This window comes from Drosophila ficusphila, unplaced genomic scaffold, assembly GCF_018152265.1.
Source record: "Drosophila ficusphila isolate 14025-0441.05 unplaced genomic scaffold, ASM1815226v1 contig_198, whole genome shotgun sequence".
Lineage (NCBI taxonomy): Eukaryota > Metazoa > Arthropoda > Insecta > Diptera > Drosophilidae > Drosophila > Drosophila ficusphila.
The window spans coordinates 4,682,874-4,700,232 of record NW_025064092.1 but is presented as its reverse complement, the minus strand read 5'-3'; the positions used below and the strand labels follow the sequence as shown (position 1 = coordinate 4,700,232).

General features: G+C 41.2%; 3 protein-coding genes and 1 long non-coding RNA gene across 5 annotated transcripts; 1 reads left to right on the top strand and 3 right to left on the bottom strand.

The window, feature by feature from the left end:
* Positions 1 to 1,583: 1,583 nt before the first annotated feature.
* Positions 1,584 to 4,105, bottom strand: LOC108094682 (innexin inx5). Of its 2 annotated transcripts, XM_017195406.2 has the most exons (3): positions 4,032 to 4,056; positions 2,995 to 3,955; positions 1,584 to 2,481 (listed from the first exon to the last, which is right to left on the bottom strand). In XM_017195406.2, the coding sequence occupies exons 2-3, from the start codon at positions 3,736 to 3,738 to the stop codon at positions 1,957 to 1,959; spliced, it is 1,269 nt and encodes a 422-aa protein (XP_017050895.1). In that variant the 5' UTR covers positions 3,739 to 3,955; positions 4,032 to 4,056; the 3' UTR covers positions 1,584 to 1,956. The 2 variants fall into 2 exon arrangements, with proteins under 2 accessions (XP_017050895.1, XP_017050913.1); XM_017195424.2 differs by having other exon boundaries at positions 2,415 to 2,481; positions 3,032 to 4,105.
* A 100-nt stretch (positions 4,106 to 4,205) lies between these two features.
* On the bottom strand, positions 4,206 to 8,375 carry LOC108094700. The gene is made up of 2 exons (XR_001771566.2): positions 8,080 to 8,375; positions 4,206 to 4,415 (listed from the first exon to the last, which is right to left on the bottom strand). It is a non-coding gene; the product is annotated as an uncharacterized LOC108094700 (long non-coding RNA).
* Positions 8,376 to 11,299: 2,924 nt separating this feature from the next.
* LOC108094492 (uncharacterized protein F54F2.9) lies at positions 11,300 to 14,009 on the bottom strand. Its single transcript, XM_017195085.2, is given in 4 exon segments — positions 11,300 to 11,467; positions 11,470 to 12,109; positions 12,186 to 12,393; positions 13,227 to 14,009. Coding segments are annotated over 4 exon segments (1,584 nt in total). The 5' UTR covers positions 13,907 to 14,009; the 3' UTR covers positions 11,300 to 11,411.
* Positions 14,010 to 14,442: 433 nt separating this feature from the next.
* LOC108094495 (salivary glue protein Sgs-3) lies at positions 14,443 to 16,202 on the top strand. The gene has a single exon (XM_017195097.2). It carries the CDS (start codon positions 14,534 to 14,536, stop codon positions 15,422 to 15,424), a length of 891 nt encoding a protein of 296 aa, XP_017050586.1. The 5' UTR covers positions 14,443 to 14,533; the 3' UTR covers positions 15,425 to 16,202.
* Positions 16,203 to 17,359: the final 1,157 nt, after the last annotated feature.

Genomic DNA, 17,359 nt, shown 5'->3' with positions numbered 1-17,359 from the left:
ATAGATATGGAAATAGATGTAACCGAAAGCTGAAGAAACACCGGGCCGCACCTCTGCCTCTGCCTCAGTCGACGCCAGCGTCGCTGTTTGCGGCGGCAGCGGCAGCGACGTCAGCGACAGCCCACGCAAACGTCAAACGGAAAGGGAGAGACCCCAAAAACCGAACGGTGAATCAGGGGGAGGAACGGGGAGCTGCAATTTCGACGAGGTGATACCCCACATAGCGGCAGCATAATGAAAGTCATGCTTCAGCCTCCCCAATAAACGCATCCGCTTTTTTTTCAGAACCCCCTTTTTCGAAACCCACTTTGAAATGGGTATAAGTCAACAGCTGATTCGGAAAGAACGTAAGAGCCTTTATTGAACCAACTTTGGGTATATATTCCTTTTGAAAAAAACTTTCCATACAGAGCGAAAAAATGTTCTTTACATTTATTGCCGTCCAAAAAAAATATTTATAAAAAAATTTCAGTCACACTAATCAATGTTTAATAAGAATGGAAAGCAAACCCTTTTAAAAATTTTCTAAGCTCTAATTTTATAGAGGTTCATTTGATATTCTAAATAACCTTATCTTAAAAATTTTGTAAAATGCTGTTTTTTACTTTACGAAAAATAACGCAATTAAACAGTACTTAAACACAAATATATAACAAATAATTGTGGATCTAAATTTGTTTGACTGTATTTTGTATACGATTGTCGTAAAAGATTTTGATATCATTTATTTCTTTCGCATGCATGCTAACCAAATTGAATAATTCTGATAATTATTTGTTCACATCGCAGTAAATGTATAAGAACTCGTGAATTGTACACACACTCCTTCCTAACTGACATGTTTCGGTTGTTAAATGTTGTTTTCCTATCTCGATTAAAAAAGTACCCCCTTCAGATACGAAATGCAGTGGCTTTTCTTCAGCTTGAGTATATCAACTAAGTTAATCGTTCTGGGAAATATTTTTATCAGCTTCAATGAGTCACTGGGCAGTGGGGTGCCCAACTGATATCCCCCACGTGAGTGCTGGGCATATTAAATGCCACACGAATGGCTTTTGAATAATATTTACATTCATTCGCCCAAGTGAGTGTTAGTGAATCGAGTTGCGTGGCGAAGGCGGCCAAAAACGCGAGCGAGTTGCGTTGTTAATGTGCGCAAAACAATGCTGAAATGAAACCCCAACGATCGCGGGGAAACTGAAGGGATGTGGGGATCGTCCCGGCAGAAAAATATAAATGACGAAATTATGGCAGCAACTAGTTATAAACAATGCACATTAAATGCCAAAAGCAAAGACAACAAAGGCAGTAGCAGCTACTTCACAAAAGCTCATTTCGTGTGTCGACTTAAGAAGCGGCTTAAAATACGACAAAAAAAATGTAACCAAAAATATAACCGAGTTAATAAGGATTAGCAAATTATAATTATGACGTTATTTGAACATTTTTATATAAAATTCATCCCGACTTCAAATCCCAGTTCAATAGCTCATATTTAGAGACAAATTTCCTGGATCGAAATTTTTTCGAAGCTTTAAAGAAAAAACATAAGAAAATCATAAAAAATGAACATAATATCGAGATTCATTGGTTAGTGTTTTAATCGATTGTTAGAAAATTAATTAAAATTAGCAATTTTACAAAGTGAAACCACAAATTTTAAAATGTATTCGATTTTAAAAACAGATTTCATTAGGCAAATATGTAGGTCCTGCTTAGATTAATAGTAATATGGATGGTGTGTTTTGGATGCCATGTTTTTTGAGACACAAGCACAATGTGTTGAAAGGGGCAGTGAGGAAATGAATGAACGAACGACGGCAACGTCAAATGGGCGTGTCCCGCCTTTTTGGGCGGGGATCATCCACGTGGGCAGCCGATGGAGGAGGTGATCTCGAACTGGAGAGTCTGGGTCTGGGGAACTTCTGATCCCGATCCTGAGCGAAATATCGGACACTAGACGGCGCTTTCCAAAGTGCTGACCGATGAGGAGGTGCGCAGCTCGCACAACTCCTGCATGAGATCGCGAAAGAGCATGGGATTGACATTGATGCTGACCTTCATCAGCAGAAACCAATCACCGATGGTTAAGTCGCGCAGGGCGCGCTGCACATGCCGCTTGGTCATGAAGCGCAGCTGGCTGCGAATCATCTGCTCCCGCAAGTTCCGGCTGCAGATCATCGCCAGCCGGCAGAGGAGATTCAGTCCGGACATTAGGGCCATCAGCAGGAACCACGCCCACAGGAACACGAAGATCTTCTCGTTCAGGATGTTCAGCGGCAGGATGCACAGGTTGTCCATGATGTTTGCCGTGCCACTCGATCCGAATTTCAGCACTTCGCATTTGGCGATCTTGGGAAAAACGCTCGAGGAGACGCGGTTCCAGCGGTCCCAGTCGTAAAACGGAATGGTGGCCAAGGCATGCATGTACTTCGACCAGAAACCATTTAGGAACACCTCCAGAACGATTATGTTCACCACCTGTGGTTGAAAATCTTAAACTTAAAATTTCTGATTAAATGTGAATTATTTTGATGGGTTAAACAAGTTAATTTCTTGTAAAGAAACATACAATTTTTATTTTGATCAAGCTGGTAGAACCCAAAAATATGCATTAAAAATTGATACTTCGTTTCAAAAGATTCAATTTAACGAATGACTGAACTTATTTTTGATTTATATCTTATGTATCTGATGAGGAAGTTAATTGCCTAGCAAAGGACACTATGAAAGTGTTTTAAAATTGAACTTGAAATCATATTGGTGTGCTTTACAACCTTGTCTTACGTATAATGTACGCCAGTGTTGTCGGACGTGTCGAGTGAAACTCGAACCCTACTCACACTGAAGGGGAAGATGATGATGAATCTCAAAACGAATCGTTTTCAAAATACTTGCTGAATACTGGCACTCAATGAAATATTCACCTTGGGACCATATTGGTGTGCTTTACAACCTGTTTTTCAAATGCAGTGTGCACCGAACCCTACTCACACTGATGAGGAAGTTGAGCACCTCGCAGCTGACGTACTTGGCCATGTAGCAGAAGTGCATGTCCTCGTAGTCGGTGGTGAAGTACTTGACCAGCAGGCGGAGCCTCGTGTTGTAGGTCTCCTCGGAGAGGAGTGCCTCCCCCACTTCCGAGCAGAGTTGCTTCAGCCGCTGGCCCTCCCACACCTTCCACAGACAGGAGGGGAAGTAGAAGACGAACGACTGGAAGAGCAGCAGGATGATGACCCACTGGTAGTAGCGCAGGTACTCCCGCTCCGACTCGCCACGGATCTCGGGTCCCACGCCCTCGGCTATCGACATGGCCCTCGCATAGGCCTCATTGTATTCCCCCAATCTCCGGAGACTCGATCGCGAGCGGTACCTCTGGCGGGATTTCGGCAAGGCACTTGCAGTCGAAGGGGAGGATGATATTGACTCGTCAGCGGATGTGATTGCCTCCTGGTCCGGATGAACTGGCGGCGGCTGGAGCTGCTGTTCGCCAAAGTTGTTGTCCAGCTTAAGGATGTAGGTGCCCATGGTCCAGCAGTAGGACTGTATGTACTCGATGTTCTTCTCCTCGCTGATGCACTGAATCGGATCCCCAAAGTACTGCCGCGCCGAAAGGAGAAGCGAACAGGTTAGCAGGATCACCACGGTGCACTTGGAATGGATGGTGAAAACGGCGTCGTAGATGCGTATGGACTTGAATTGCAGGTACTTGGACAGCGGCTTTACCGCCGAATACATTTCTTCAGCCTCCGGGAAGAGCTCCTCGAGGACAGCTTCCAACTCTCAGCACCGCTTCGCTCCGCCTTCGCCTTCGTCCTCGTCCTCGTTTTCGGTTTCGATTTCGTTCTCGTCTTCTTCGTCTTCGTCCTGGTTTTAGCCCTCTGGCTGTAATCCTTTAGCGGATCACTTGGTGTGGTTATCGATGGATCACTGGGTCTTCGCTTCGAATGCCAGCCTAGGATGGTAGCCAATTCACAGATCAGATCGTCGCTCGGCTTTACATATTTTTTTGTGCGTGCCGTCATTATTACCTACTTTGCTTTTCCCCCATTTCTCTCTGGGACCCAGTAGCTCGTTTACAATCCAAATGTCACCTGTCACTTTAGAAACCTTAAACAGTGTTGTCCCATCAATTTCCTGCCAAATAACGTTTCAATTCCCTTGCCGACTTTCAGGCAGTTTGGGAAAAAAACGAAACTTCAGTCTCCGTTTACATAAGTCGTTTATTTGCGGGGATTTTGCTCCATTTCTTTACCGTAAAACTATTACAAAAGATTTCTAGCTATAATTCTCATGATTCAGCGCTTCAGCCTTGGCTCTCTAGGTCAGATCATCGAATCGGTTGATTGTGGGGGAGCCAAAGCTTCATTTGTCGGCAGTCAGTCCAAGTTGAGGAATCCAATTATCGAGGGTATCTGCAATTAGGCGAGGTGCACGCAGCTAATTACCATAAATCAAATAAATTTGTATCGCCTGCTGGCGACCTTCAAGGTTCAAAAAATATGTATCACCTTTTTGTAATTACAAGCCATAGACAAAAAGAGCAAACACAATGCCCCATCTAATGGAAATCGCGCATAATTATGTTATTTATTTTAAAACCAGAGACAAAAGAGGATGGAACTTGGCAAGCCGATTTCGTAGCTCATTCAGGAAATATGTTTCACTACCCAGGAAAAAAATAATTATTATTGTACTATTTATATGTACTATTTAAGACACATCTTCTAAAACCAATCACACATTGTATTTCGATTCCTGTTTACCTTTAAAACGCCTTGGAGTTTTAAAACTATTTGTTGGCTAATCTGCTTTTGGGTTCTTTGCTTTAACTTAAGTTTTATGGTTGATGGTTGTCGTATTTATGTATAATTTAAAATTTTAACCAGCAAGACCTCTAGTTCACTGAACTTTTCATACCGGTGACATTGTTATAAGTACAATAATTACACCAATGATTAAGTTTCTCAAAACGTGCTTGTGCACATTTAAATACATCAACTAATAAATTTATAAATTTAAACAGTTGTTGTATTTCCGAATTGTTGAATGAGTTCACATTGTTAAATCACAAAAAAAAAAAAAAATATTATGCGGTAAGTTTTTGGTTACGGTTGGGTGACCAAAATTAGAATTGAAGATTCAAAGTTAGACGACTAACGCCAACTAACGCAAATCAACTCCCAATTATTATTGCCTCATTATAATTTGTGTTTAAATGAAAGCAACAAAAATAAAAGACAGTCATTTGTTTGCCATCCGTTTCCTGGCTGCCAATTAAAATCAAACAATTGGCGTCGAGCGCAATTGGCAAAGCATCTAAGTGCTTGGGTAAGCACTACTGTGACACCTCCACCTGCGATCGCAGTCGTGAAGCTTCGGCGAAGCAGAAGATGAAAAATAACCATAAGCTGGTGTTCCCTGAACTTGACCTCCATGGCATTCGGAGCGGCCGACAAAGAGCCAACTGAAAAATAAAGCCAACAACTTATTATTGTTGTTTTAATGTTGTTGTTAATGTTGTTGGTGTTGTTGGTGAACGCGTCACGATCGGTGAATCGAGCTGCGGAGCGCCAAATTGAGCGTTAAGAGCTTCTCGTTTGGCTTCCTTTTGTAACTTCAGTGTTTATTATTAATTTATTTTGGTCCGATGATGATGAGTAAGCATATTTCTGGTTGTCTGCCTTTAAAACTCAACAAAGAAGTATGCGGAAGTTCTGTCAACTGGCTATCGATTAGATATTATTGTTTCTTCAGCTGTTTTGCTATTGATTTACCAACCAATTTTATATAAAAAAAATCACAGCTTTTTTTAAAGTCTGATATAACCAGCACCTTTAGTTTAAATCTAAACTGCCACTGTTTTTGATTCTGTTTCCGATTCTGAGACTCAGAGTTGCCATTTTCCCCACCAAATCGTTCCGCAACGTTGGGCACAGTAACAATTAAGATACTGGAGCGCAAAAGGCAAAAGATACGGCGAGATACTCGACTTGGAGTCGAGGTAAAGCTGACTGGAAATCGACTGTCATCATATTCCTTTGCTAGCTAGACAAACTGGGCACTCAACTGGGCAACTGGGCAGTCGCCATAAGCACGGTCTGTATCTGTATCTCTTGGCCGCAAAAAACAATTGTTTATTATTTACGAGAATGGCAGGAGGCGTTCGCCCCAGGTCCATATTTCAATGTCCCCTTCTGCATATGGCAAGCATTAATTTCGTGGGCCTGGTTAAACCGTTTAGGTTGATGCACTGCGATAAATTGCATTACATTTTCAAATAATCCCATCGCAATACAAAACAATTTAACAGAATTCATATGTTAAAGACTATTTAAAGTAGAAAAACCAAAGGAAATACAAATGTTTCAATGAACCCTTGAATAGTTTTTAGTTGAACTCCTAGGTGAAGTTTTTTTTCTCAGTGTCTGGTAGATTGCAAAATGCAGCCAGGTGTTTTTGGCCATAAATGGTGGGCCAATTTGGCAGAAGGAAAGTGAAGGAGCTTGGATAAATTGTATACTTTTATTAGATCGCCGACACAATCGGAGATCAGCGAAACCTAATTAACCCCACGAAAAATTGCCCCTCAAAATATGCACACTATTTCGGACCAGCTCGCAAATTTTTTGCCTATAAATTGTTTTTTGTTATTATTTTCGTGGGGCTTCATTCACAGATCACTGCAACCTTCGTTTGCTGATCGCTAATTAAGCTAATTGTCTAAATAAAAAACTAATTAAGAAGAAAAGCAAATAGTAGCACACTTTTTTTATTAACAAAATGAACGAATATACTCTTTGTATTATTAAATTGTATCTAAATTATTCGAATCGCATAGTTTAAGCCCCATTGTATTTTAGGTTATACAAAATTTAAGATACAAGAAAACCTTTCCAAAGTTATAGTTCAAAAGTTCATCCCAAGGTTTAGTTTGTGCTGTGAGAGGTGAACTCACCTTGACTAACCTTTTGTTCACAAAATGCATTCGCAGTTCACTCACACCAACTGCTATATATTCACTGATGTTTGGATTTATAATTATAGAGACCTGATCAATTAGCAAACGACTGGCGATGCTGTAACCACAGTTAAACGGGAAATACTGTGAGCCCAAAAAAAAAAAAAATAAAGAAAAAAAACAAAGCGTCCAAAGCCCTTTGCCAACTGGTTTGTACCACATTCCACTTCCGCACCAGCTAAATTGATTGCTTTATCATCTATTCACTATTCAAACTCAAAAACGTTGCCTTGACCGTGCCCCACAAGCTCAGTTTTTGGAAATAGCCTCTCGGCGAATTAGCGATCCCACCGATCAATGCTAACTTCATCTTAGCCGATGCTCTGCATGTGCTTATTAGCGAATTTCCGCTAAATTATAACTATAAACACGAGATGATTGGGGATCGGATGGAAGGTGGAGTACCCTGGAGTGCCATCAAATTATTACTGTCCTATATTGAATTTTGAATACCTAACAACTGTTAAAATATAACATAAATATAAAAAAAGCTTATAACAGAAAAATAAAATTCAACCCTACCCAGATTTGTTAAGTTTTCCCAGATAATGCTAATAATAATGTAAAGTCTATAACAGAAATCGCTATCAATGAAAAAAGGTGTATTATTAAAATTCTTAACAAACCCATTGCTTTAAGCTGAATTTACCAAGTAAATTAAAATTGTAAATATTATACTCTGTGCCAAGTGACTTGTGATATTTCCAATACTCCAATTTGCGACTTTAGAAAGTTTGGTTTACATAGCATTATCGACAGAAATGATTTTGTAAACAATCGCATATATCACGTGAATTCTAAGAACGCGAGAACATTTTCTACGAAGCTAAATACAAAATCTGGTTTATCAAAATGCTTGTAAAAATATTTATGAGTTTTACTTGCAACTACGTTTCCTAGAACTTTGATCTTGTAAAATATGACTTTTGATGACTTCATTCTTAACAACATTCTTGCAAAATGTCATTATTATGTTAAATACTCACTGAGGATCAAAAGAAGATCTTTTGTCCACACTTTTTCTTTACCAACTTGCAACTATGTAGTTGTGTCCTCACCTTGGTGATAATATCATCCTCTGGTTGCTCTGGAGGCGGTGCCATCGCTGCTCGGACGTGGGACTCTTCGGGCAGCTAGTTACAAACGATTATGATCTGCACCAACAGTCCATAGATGGTCATTTCTTCCACGTGAAAAACTCGCAAACTCAAACAACAGAAAAAAAAAGGGTAACAAAAAAGTGAAGTAGATGTTGTTTCTAGGTTCGCGCTTGATCTGGCAAATTAGTTTTGTGCCGGGGATGCTAAGTGGCTTTCAGTGAACCGCCTCGACTGGCGCTCCGTTTGCGACTGAGTTCGACTCGCGAGATATCGATATAGTCGCCAAGTCGGCTAAAAGCCGAGAAACGCGCGCAAATCGCGCGGGGCAGTCTTAACAGCCGCTTATGGCCAAAAACTGGTTCTCGTTCTGGGTTCTGGGTTCTGACTTTTCAGCGCTGGTCTCGCCGGGTTTTCCCTCCATCGCCGAAGAATCTGAGTTACAATTTAGAATAAATTGGTGGACCCACCTGGCCGTGTGGCCGTGACGTCACGTGAACTTGCAGCTTGAACTTTGAGTTGAAGGCCAGAGTTGAGTCAGCGATTTGTCGGCGAAATGGCAATTGCCGCCAAATGGAAATTCAATGGAAATTAAGTGCTCGAACCGCAGATGCAGTCAGTCTGGCATTGGCCATAATAAAAACGATACGTACGCACATGCAACTCAAGTCGCCCTTGAATCGCTGACAAACCGCTCAAAATCGTTTTCCACTTTTATTGTTTTTTCTCTTTGCACTTTGGCGAGTGTGTTTGTTAGCTTAAGTTGCAACGAGGAGACCTGTCGGTCTGGTTATGCTACAAAAAGCATTTATTTTATATCGCCTAATAAAGCTAACGCAATTAGGAACTAACTAGGCCCAAACGATTTTCCATTAACGTTGGATAAGGCCTATTAAAAGGATTATGCCAATAAAAAAACAAACTAAATTGTTTGTAAAATAGCACCTTACAGTCATAAGGAAGATTTAAAAAATATAGCAGTCCTTCCTTAACAATACATCTATGAACTGCGTAAAAAGAAGTTAACTTCCCGAGCTACTTAGTTGTATTAAATCTGATCTGTACTCAATTATTGAAGTGGATTCGTTTTAACAATCTTATAAACCAGCTTGTCCGATTTCTTAAGGTGATCTTCAAAGTATACATTTTTACAGCATACTTTTAAGACACTGATTACTGCAGTAGCTTTTAATATCCAATTCACAACTGAGACTCAAAAAAAAAAAGAGTATTCATCTGGTAATCCGATTTGAAACGTTTTCCAAATTGACAGCTTTCGTTTCGACTGCCCCGAACGTTAGTTACTTGCAACCTGCGTTGCGTTGACAACTTGCCAAGTTCTGCCTACACTTGAGTTTAGAGGCTTAGAGTCTTGAGTCTTGGGTCTTGACGAAGTCACAGTCAGTCGGCCAAGTCGGCTGATGTTTCTAGTGCACGAGCGTTTTAAGTTCAATGCAAACACGAATAGTGACCAAACTGGGAGGAGGAGTCGCATCGAGTTTATACTAACTAGACCGGATTCATAGTCACAGTCATAGTCCAATAACTATCAAATGTTGGCTGGGAGTAATTAAAAGCCAATTGCTCCAAGGTTATCCGCACACACACACACACACACACACACACATACACACGCACAGCCAAGTAATCCGCGAGCCAAATAAATAATGAAGTTGTATCTTTGATTAAACATTAGCCATCAACAGCAACCGCCGAAAGTGCCCAACTTAACTTTTATAAATAATAAATCTGAGGAAACTCCTCTTTGAAGCCTGACAGGTTCAAGCCAACTGAGAATTATAATTGGTTAGCGCTTGACTTTGATTGCTTTAAAGCTGCAATTTAAGTTAAAGCCGTGTTCGTGAACGAAGGATTAGAAAGGTAATTATAGTTCGCAGTTTGAAAAACCTGATGGTGTTGTTGTACTTTTTCATATGCAAGTCCAATTTTGAATTTAATCGAAAAATGTACTTTTTGTACTTTTAGCTTAATCCTATAATTATTAGTCATAAAAATTCAAGGCATAAGTACGCTAGAAAAATACGTTTCACTGAATAAATATTACTTGTAATAAATAAAACACCATTGTTTTGAATTAACTGATCAAATTCTTTAGAGATTGGTTAATAGTAGAATATTTTTCATTTGGTGTACATATGTATTCATTAAAGTTCAATGTTATTTTATATACATATGTAAATTTAAAAATAAATTTGCTCTCACTTACCTTAGTGTTCAGCACTTTATTAACATTCTTTTTTTATCAATACTTTATCATTAAAGACAAAATGCACAATAGAAACATCAAATTCAATGTGCAGAGAGGAAAAAAACCATTGCTCATGAGATTAGGAACTAACACATATGTACACATATTTGTATGCATGTGTGCACTTCTTTTAACGCTTACCCACACGATCAACTTTTTGCGGGGCGTCCTTTGCAAGAATTCAACGATTTTTACCATTAAATCATGTAATATCGATCCGAATTTACATCACAACTTCGCGAACATCCATTAACTTAAAGATCATGGCTTTTTTAACACTTTTTGCAACCGAAACAAGTGGAAAATTAAATAACTTTAATTTTTGGCGCAGCGCGAATTCATGTACGTGTGCTCGCAAAGAAAACTCGAAGAAGAAGAGATAAAGAAGGAGAAAGAAAGGATAGCGGTAAAAATACGCTCACCAGCGATCCGCTCTTTGTCTTGCTTGGTTTCTATCTGTTTTCCTAAGTTTCTTTTTTTTTCAAAAAAATTAAGAAAATATATTTTTTTAAAAGAGAAAATTGCAAAAATCCTAAGTCTATGTATGTATAAAATTCCCCAACAAATTACAACTGAAAATCCCCTATCACTACAAAATAATATAAAAACCAATCACGATTTTGAATAATTCTCAAATTACAGAATTTATATATGATATATAAAGATACATAAGCCTCTTATTGCTACATTATCAAATTACGTTTTCCCATTAAAACAATTAAAAAAGTCAATGGATTTAAATTTCCTTCCACATTTCGTTTACTTAGCAAAGGAATTAATCGACATTTAGATGTTTACAATATAGAATTATGTACAAAACATAAGGTAAGCGCTACACACGGGGATGGAAGGGGGAAGGGGAGGTGCGGGGCACAGGATCGGGCCACGGATAAGAATCGAAGAGGTCCAAAATGCCATGCCAGAGAGTCTTTTGTGCAAAGTATAAAAAAATTCAGTTAAGTCTAGGTTTTGAGCCACGCGAGGAGTTACCGAAGCAGGAGGACAACGGATTCGGTGTATCCGACTAACTAATCTCGTACTGATATGCATCATCCGAGTCCTCGCCGCTGGACAGATCTTTTTGCGGCGCCGCTGCTCTCGCTTGCTCAGCTTTTTGGCAGCTGGCGGCGCTTCTGGTTCCGGAGGCGCTGGCGTCTGCTCCTCCGGAAGCTCCTCCTCGATGGCCGCCGCCTCCTCGTCGGCCGGTTCATTGGCCTCCTCCTCGGCGCGCTTCTGCGTCTTGACCAGCTCGCAGAGATACTTGTAGCGCACCAGGCACTCCTCCTTGGTCTTCTCCGGCACACTGTTGGCGATCTTCTGCCAACGATCGCCGCCGGCCGTCTTCCGATACTTGACTATTGCCGCCTCCAGGGCGCGCTGCTGCTCCTGCGTCCAGTTGGTCTCCGGAATTAGCATGCTCTTCTCCGCCGGAGTACTGCCGCTTGCAGCAGCTGTCGAAGTCGCCGACTTCTTAACCTTCTCCTTGCGCTGCGCCTGCTGTGATTCCTGGACGAGATTCTCAGCCACGCTGTCCGATTGGCCGGGAATGCGGTAGCCGTTCTCCTTCATCTTGGCCGCCATGAAAGTGACCTCCTGGACGCTGCGGTTCATCGATTCGGCGATGGTGTTCCAGCGGCTGCCAGCTCCACCGGGATACTTCTTTACCAGACGAATCAGCTCGGTGAGATCCTCGTCGGTCCAAAAGCCGCCGCTTACGGTGCTCTGTAAAACCGTGCAATTGGTAAATCAGGTTTGAACATATATATCATTGTGTTCCTTAGGAAACTGCATATTTAACCTTCTGGGAAGCCGGACGCACTGCATCGTCATCGTTGATTTCTCGTGCCTGAATCTGCGAATAGCCGCGCAGCTCCTCCTCGGTTTTCTCCGGCGCCTTGCTGTTCTGTTTGCGCTTTCGCAGGTTCTCCTTGTTTTCCTTGCGCAGACGCGCCTGCTCCTCGGCCTCGCGCTCCAGTTCCTCCTGGCGTCGGGCGGCTTCCAGCTCTCTGCGATTGCAAAAAAAGATGAATCGATAAGAATTCATTCAGCAAAGCTATAGCGACATTTCTCCTATAATTTCACCGGCTAGCAATTCAATGAAATCGAACTTGGACACCTTATCTGGAGCCATATCAACATGTTATGACGGATGTTAAAATAAAGTGTCTTTCATTAAAGTCAATATTTGCATTTGCATCGTGACTTATCTATTTTCCCTTTTGTTTTCAATTTATAACTAAGTTATAGCTTTGAGACTTCTGGTTTGCGATTATCATTAGCTTATTTGCTTGATTTGTAGTCTGGAATTTTAGATTATAAAATGAGATACATACTTTTTCTTAGCTACTCATTCAAATTATATATACAAAAACTGCTTGAAACCACAAATGAAATAGCAAACAGAACTGAGAACATATAACTTTTAAAATATACAGCCTGAATACAATAAATAAACTAAGAAATGGGAGTATGATAAGAGTGGCAATGTAAGTTCTTAAAATCTGATGCAACCACAAACGGATATGAGCAATGCGAGATATAAATTCTTTGTGTGCTTAGTTTACTAACTTCGGCAAAGACTTTTAAGGAAACTAAAATACCTTTTATACGTAACCCTTGTGAAATATTGCATTACTTATCAAAAACAAACAGAAGTATCTTTATAAATAAGAAAGCTACGTGGACCATACTCACTCAACCCGAAATCACCCATGAGATTGTCTGTGACTTGCAAAGTAACCATGTTAAACAAAAAATGAAAAGAGAACCACATAAGCTAAATGTGTGCAGCAAAATAACAACCCACTATGCCAATATCCGTAGTGCGTGTCCAACTTACTGTCTGCGCTTCTCCAGCGCCAGTTCCTTGAGCTCGTTGGCCTTGCTGAATCCGTTCTTGATGGTGCGCGGCAGGTTCCACAGGGCCAATGGGATCTGGATGGGCAGCGTGTTGAGCAGCGAGGGCATTGGGATCTCGCTAAGGATTACATCCATGTCAATATTCTTGTTCTTCTTCTGCAGCTTTTTTAACTTGGTGCCAAAGACCTGTTCGGCGGTGTACTTCTTCTCGAGATAAGCGGCCCAGGCGAATAGGTATTGGCCCACGGTGGTGATCAGGAAGAGGATGAAGGCGCCCTCGTAGAGGCCAATCTTTCGCATCCGGCGGTAATAGTAGAGGGCCGATTTCCAGTTTGGCATGCCCTCCTTCAGCACCCTATCGTATTTCTCCCGTCGCGAAGGATCCTTGAGGACCTCGTAGATGGAGACCAAATTGCGGAACTGGATGTTGGCATCCTCGGCCGGGTTCTTGTCCGGATGCAGGACAATGGACAGAGTGCGAAAGGCGCGCTTTATCTCAGCTCCAGTGGCCGTTTGATTGATTCCCATGAATTCATAGAAGTTGCGATTCACCTCCTCGACCAAATCGAAGATTTCCAGTTCCTCGGAATGCCAGGCGTGGGTGCCATGCCCTCCTAGCAGGAGGCAGGCTAGGAGAGTCCAGAACACGTCCAGTCGCATATTAGTCCGAGATCCGGGTCCAAATCGGAGCTAAATCCAAATTTAATGCGGCAGACCCACGCACGCACTCGCACACAAGCATAAACACACACGGATGGGGCTCAGCTGGCAAGTGGCAACGTCAGCAGCCAGCGAACAGCGTGGCCACCCGATTCAATCAACAGTGCTGAGAGGACTCTACTTATTTATGGTTATTCAATTAACTTAGTCCTATTTTACCTTGCAAACAAAACCATTTGGGAATCTTGGTCTGGAATAAAGTGAATTTCAATTGGATTTTAAATGCAGGTAATAATAATAACTATATAATTTAGTTCATTTGATTTTTAACAAACTAAAGCACATACTTTACCTTGCATGAGTTAACATGTAACTTAGGACTGAAAATATAAAGATTTATGAGTAACACTACAATATTAATAAACCTTAATCCTGCTTTACAGATACCAAAACCTAAATAAAAGAGGACTATGGATCATAGCGTTTTCAAACTTCAGTTACTTTAACCAGCACTGTCAATATGTTATCGGTAGAATATCGATTACTGCACGCGGTCACACTGGCGCAGCACTCGCACAACTAAATGCGAAAAAGATAAGCGACATTTCAATTAGGAATCAAGCGACAATGAAGCTGCTCCCGCTGATTTGGCTGCTGAGCGGCCTGCTTCTGGTTGCCGGCGAGCAGAAGCCGGTGGTCGAAACCGCCGCCAAGGACTCAACGTCGGGAACCCCCGCCTTGATGGCCACCGGATCCAAATCGGAATCAGCATCAGGGACTCCAGGCGCCGCAGTTCAAGGCCAACCCAAGGATCCAGTAGTGCAGCAGCAACCAGTGCATCAGGATAAGGATACCAACAAGACGGCGCCGGTGGAAAGTGCAGGCAAAAATAGGAAGCGTACGGATACGGCAGTGCCCCAATCAAAACCATCGGTGGAGCAGAAGTCAACCAAAGGAAACGAGACGGCCAGCTCCTCCTCCACCACAAATGCGACCACTTCTACCACGACCACAACCACAGCCAAGCCTGTTGCAGGATCACCCATAGTCACCGAGGGCCAGTCAATGAAAGATGTGACCAATAAGGGCAAGTCCTCGACAGCCACTTCTTCCAGCAGCAGCAGCAGCACTACCACCACAACAACTACAACTACAACCACTACCACTACCACAACCACTCCCAAGCCCAAGAAACCTACAGTGGTGGTAAGCTCGGAGGTGCACCAGGAATGGGAGAAGGAGGTGGAGCAGCAGAAGGGCCAGGAGAAGCCCGGCACAAAGGCCACTCCCGCCCAGCCACCGGCCACGCCCTCGGAGCCGCTGGTGCAGGGCCTAACCGGCAGCAACCTCGCCGATCGCGGCAACAACGGATACGTGGTGCCCATTGTGACCGTACTGCTCACTGTGCCGCTGGCCATCGGCGTGGTGACCATCATGTATCGCCGATTCCGTGACATGTGGAGCACCAGGCACTACCGTCGCATGGACTTCCTCGTGGACGGCATGTACAACGACTGACGAAGGCGCGGACGACAGCCAGGCGGCGGGTGCTGCTCCTCCTCCGGTGCGCTCGGATGATTATTAGTTGTTTAAGTTGTATACATACATCGACTGGGTGCGCTTGCATCCAATGCAAGTTCTCCGGAACGAAGAAAGAGTGAGAGAGGAGGCAGCGGGACGATGGACACAAAACTAGGATATTGCTCAGTCAATTAAAGGAGTAAGGGATTTGCTTTGTAGCGTGGCTAGGAAAAGGAGACCCTTCCGAGCGGCCAAAATTGAATTTAAACCAACTGATTTTCTACGCGTCAACTCGAGCGAACATTTAAGTTTAAGGATTTGGATTTATTTCAAGCATTTGTTAACAATCAAATTGATACCGACACTTATACATATATACCCTGTAGAACTACATAAGACTATGTACACCAGCTGCTGTATATTGGAGGCTGTATATGACGATCAATCGAATCGGACTCTCATCGATCAGCGCAATTAGAGATCACTCATTGTATCCACAATCTAGCCGTAATGTGCCTTACGAATCAGCTCTATACATACATACATATATACCTTTACACATGATATTCTCATTCTTCGAAGCTTACGAGATGAACTCTCCGCATTTACTTTACGCAACAACACTTACTCAAAATGAAAGCAGCAGAAACCAAAAAATCACAAGCAATCGGCCTGAATCAAGGAAATTTATTGCATAACGATATATATGTATACATATATTTCTTGTTGTTATCAGAGGAACAATTACAATAAAGCGAAAGGCAGTCAAATCGAATTTCTTGAAAATCAACTCCATTCATTTAGCAGAAAGCCTTGGGGAATACTTATATTTCTTAAGAATAATTATACATGATCACCAGCTGCACAACTTTATAAACACAATTTGCTGATTCCAGAAAAAGTGGTTCATGCATTATTATTTTTAATTCAAATTTCATCAGCTGATTATTTTTATGTGATAACTCAGTGGCGGATTTAGAATTTCAGTCTGGGGGTTTTTTGATAGAACAAAATTTTTCAGTGTAAATCTAGTCTGTGGAATTCATATGTTAATCTCGGGAACTAACTTCATATCAGTTCATATATACATATTTTTAATTATTGTGAAATTATTCAAATATCAACAAATAGGTTCTATTCAATATTACCGTATACTCTAGTTTATTTTTATTATTATCTCCAGGGATTTTTTTGTTTGACTTAAAATTTTTTTTATTATAACGCAAAAAGTAAATACAGCTTTAAACAAATTATAATTCGATTCTAATAACTCGTGTTTCTTTTTATGTAACTTTAAAAGGTGCTAGAACCAATTCCGAGAAATTTAAAAACTGGTTAACGAAACCGATATTTATAAAAGTAATATAAGCATTTGTTGTACCAGTTACAAGCTATAAAACGCTACAAATTCTAAGAAGAATATTGCGTAACTGGAAGTGATATTAATCACCCTTATAAACGAGTTTATTAATTATAATAAAATTCAGCTTTAGTTTACCCTTGTAGTAAACAACAACAACCACCAATTTTAAAACTTTCTACTAAATAAAATCAATTTAAAAAATAAAAGTTAAGCTATAATCAAATTAGCTAAGAGCCCATTACTATATTAATTTTAATATCCGAATTGTCTGTTTATTTGTTCATGCACTGTGCAGAACTGTTTATTTTCTTCAAAGAAATTTAAAAACACTTTCAAAAATTAAGGTAGGGGATCATGATTTATTGAGCATGGGGCTGTGCTTAAATCTGTTGTAGTAAATCTTATGGTTAACCCATTAATGTCTTCATTTATGTTTTATGTGCGGGAAGACACAATTCATTCCATATGAAATCCCAGGAGTCTGGTTCTTTCGCTTGCTTTTTCGGCTGGAGCTCTGACCTTTGGCGATAATAGATCACCAGCGCCTGCTCCTCCGGTCTTGATTTAGA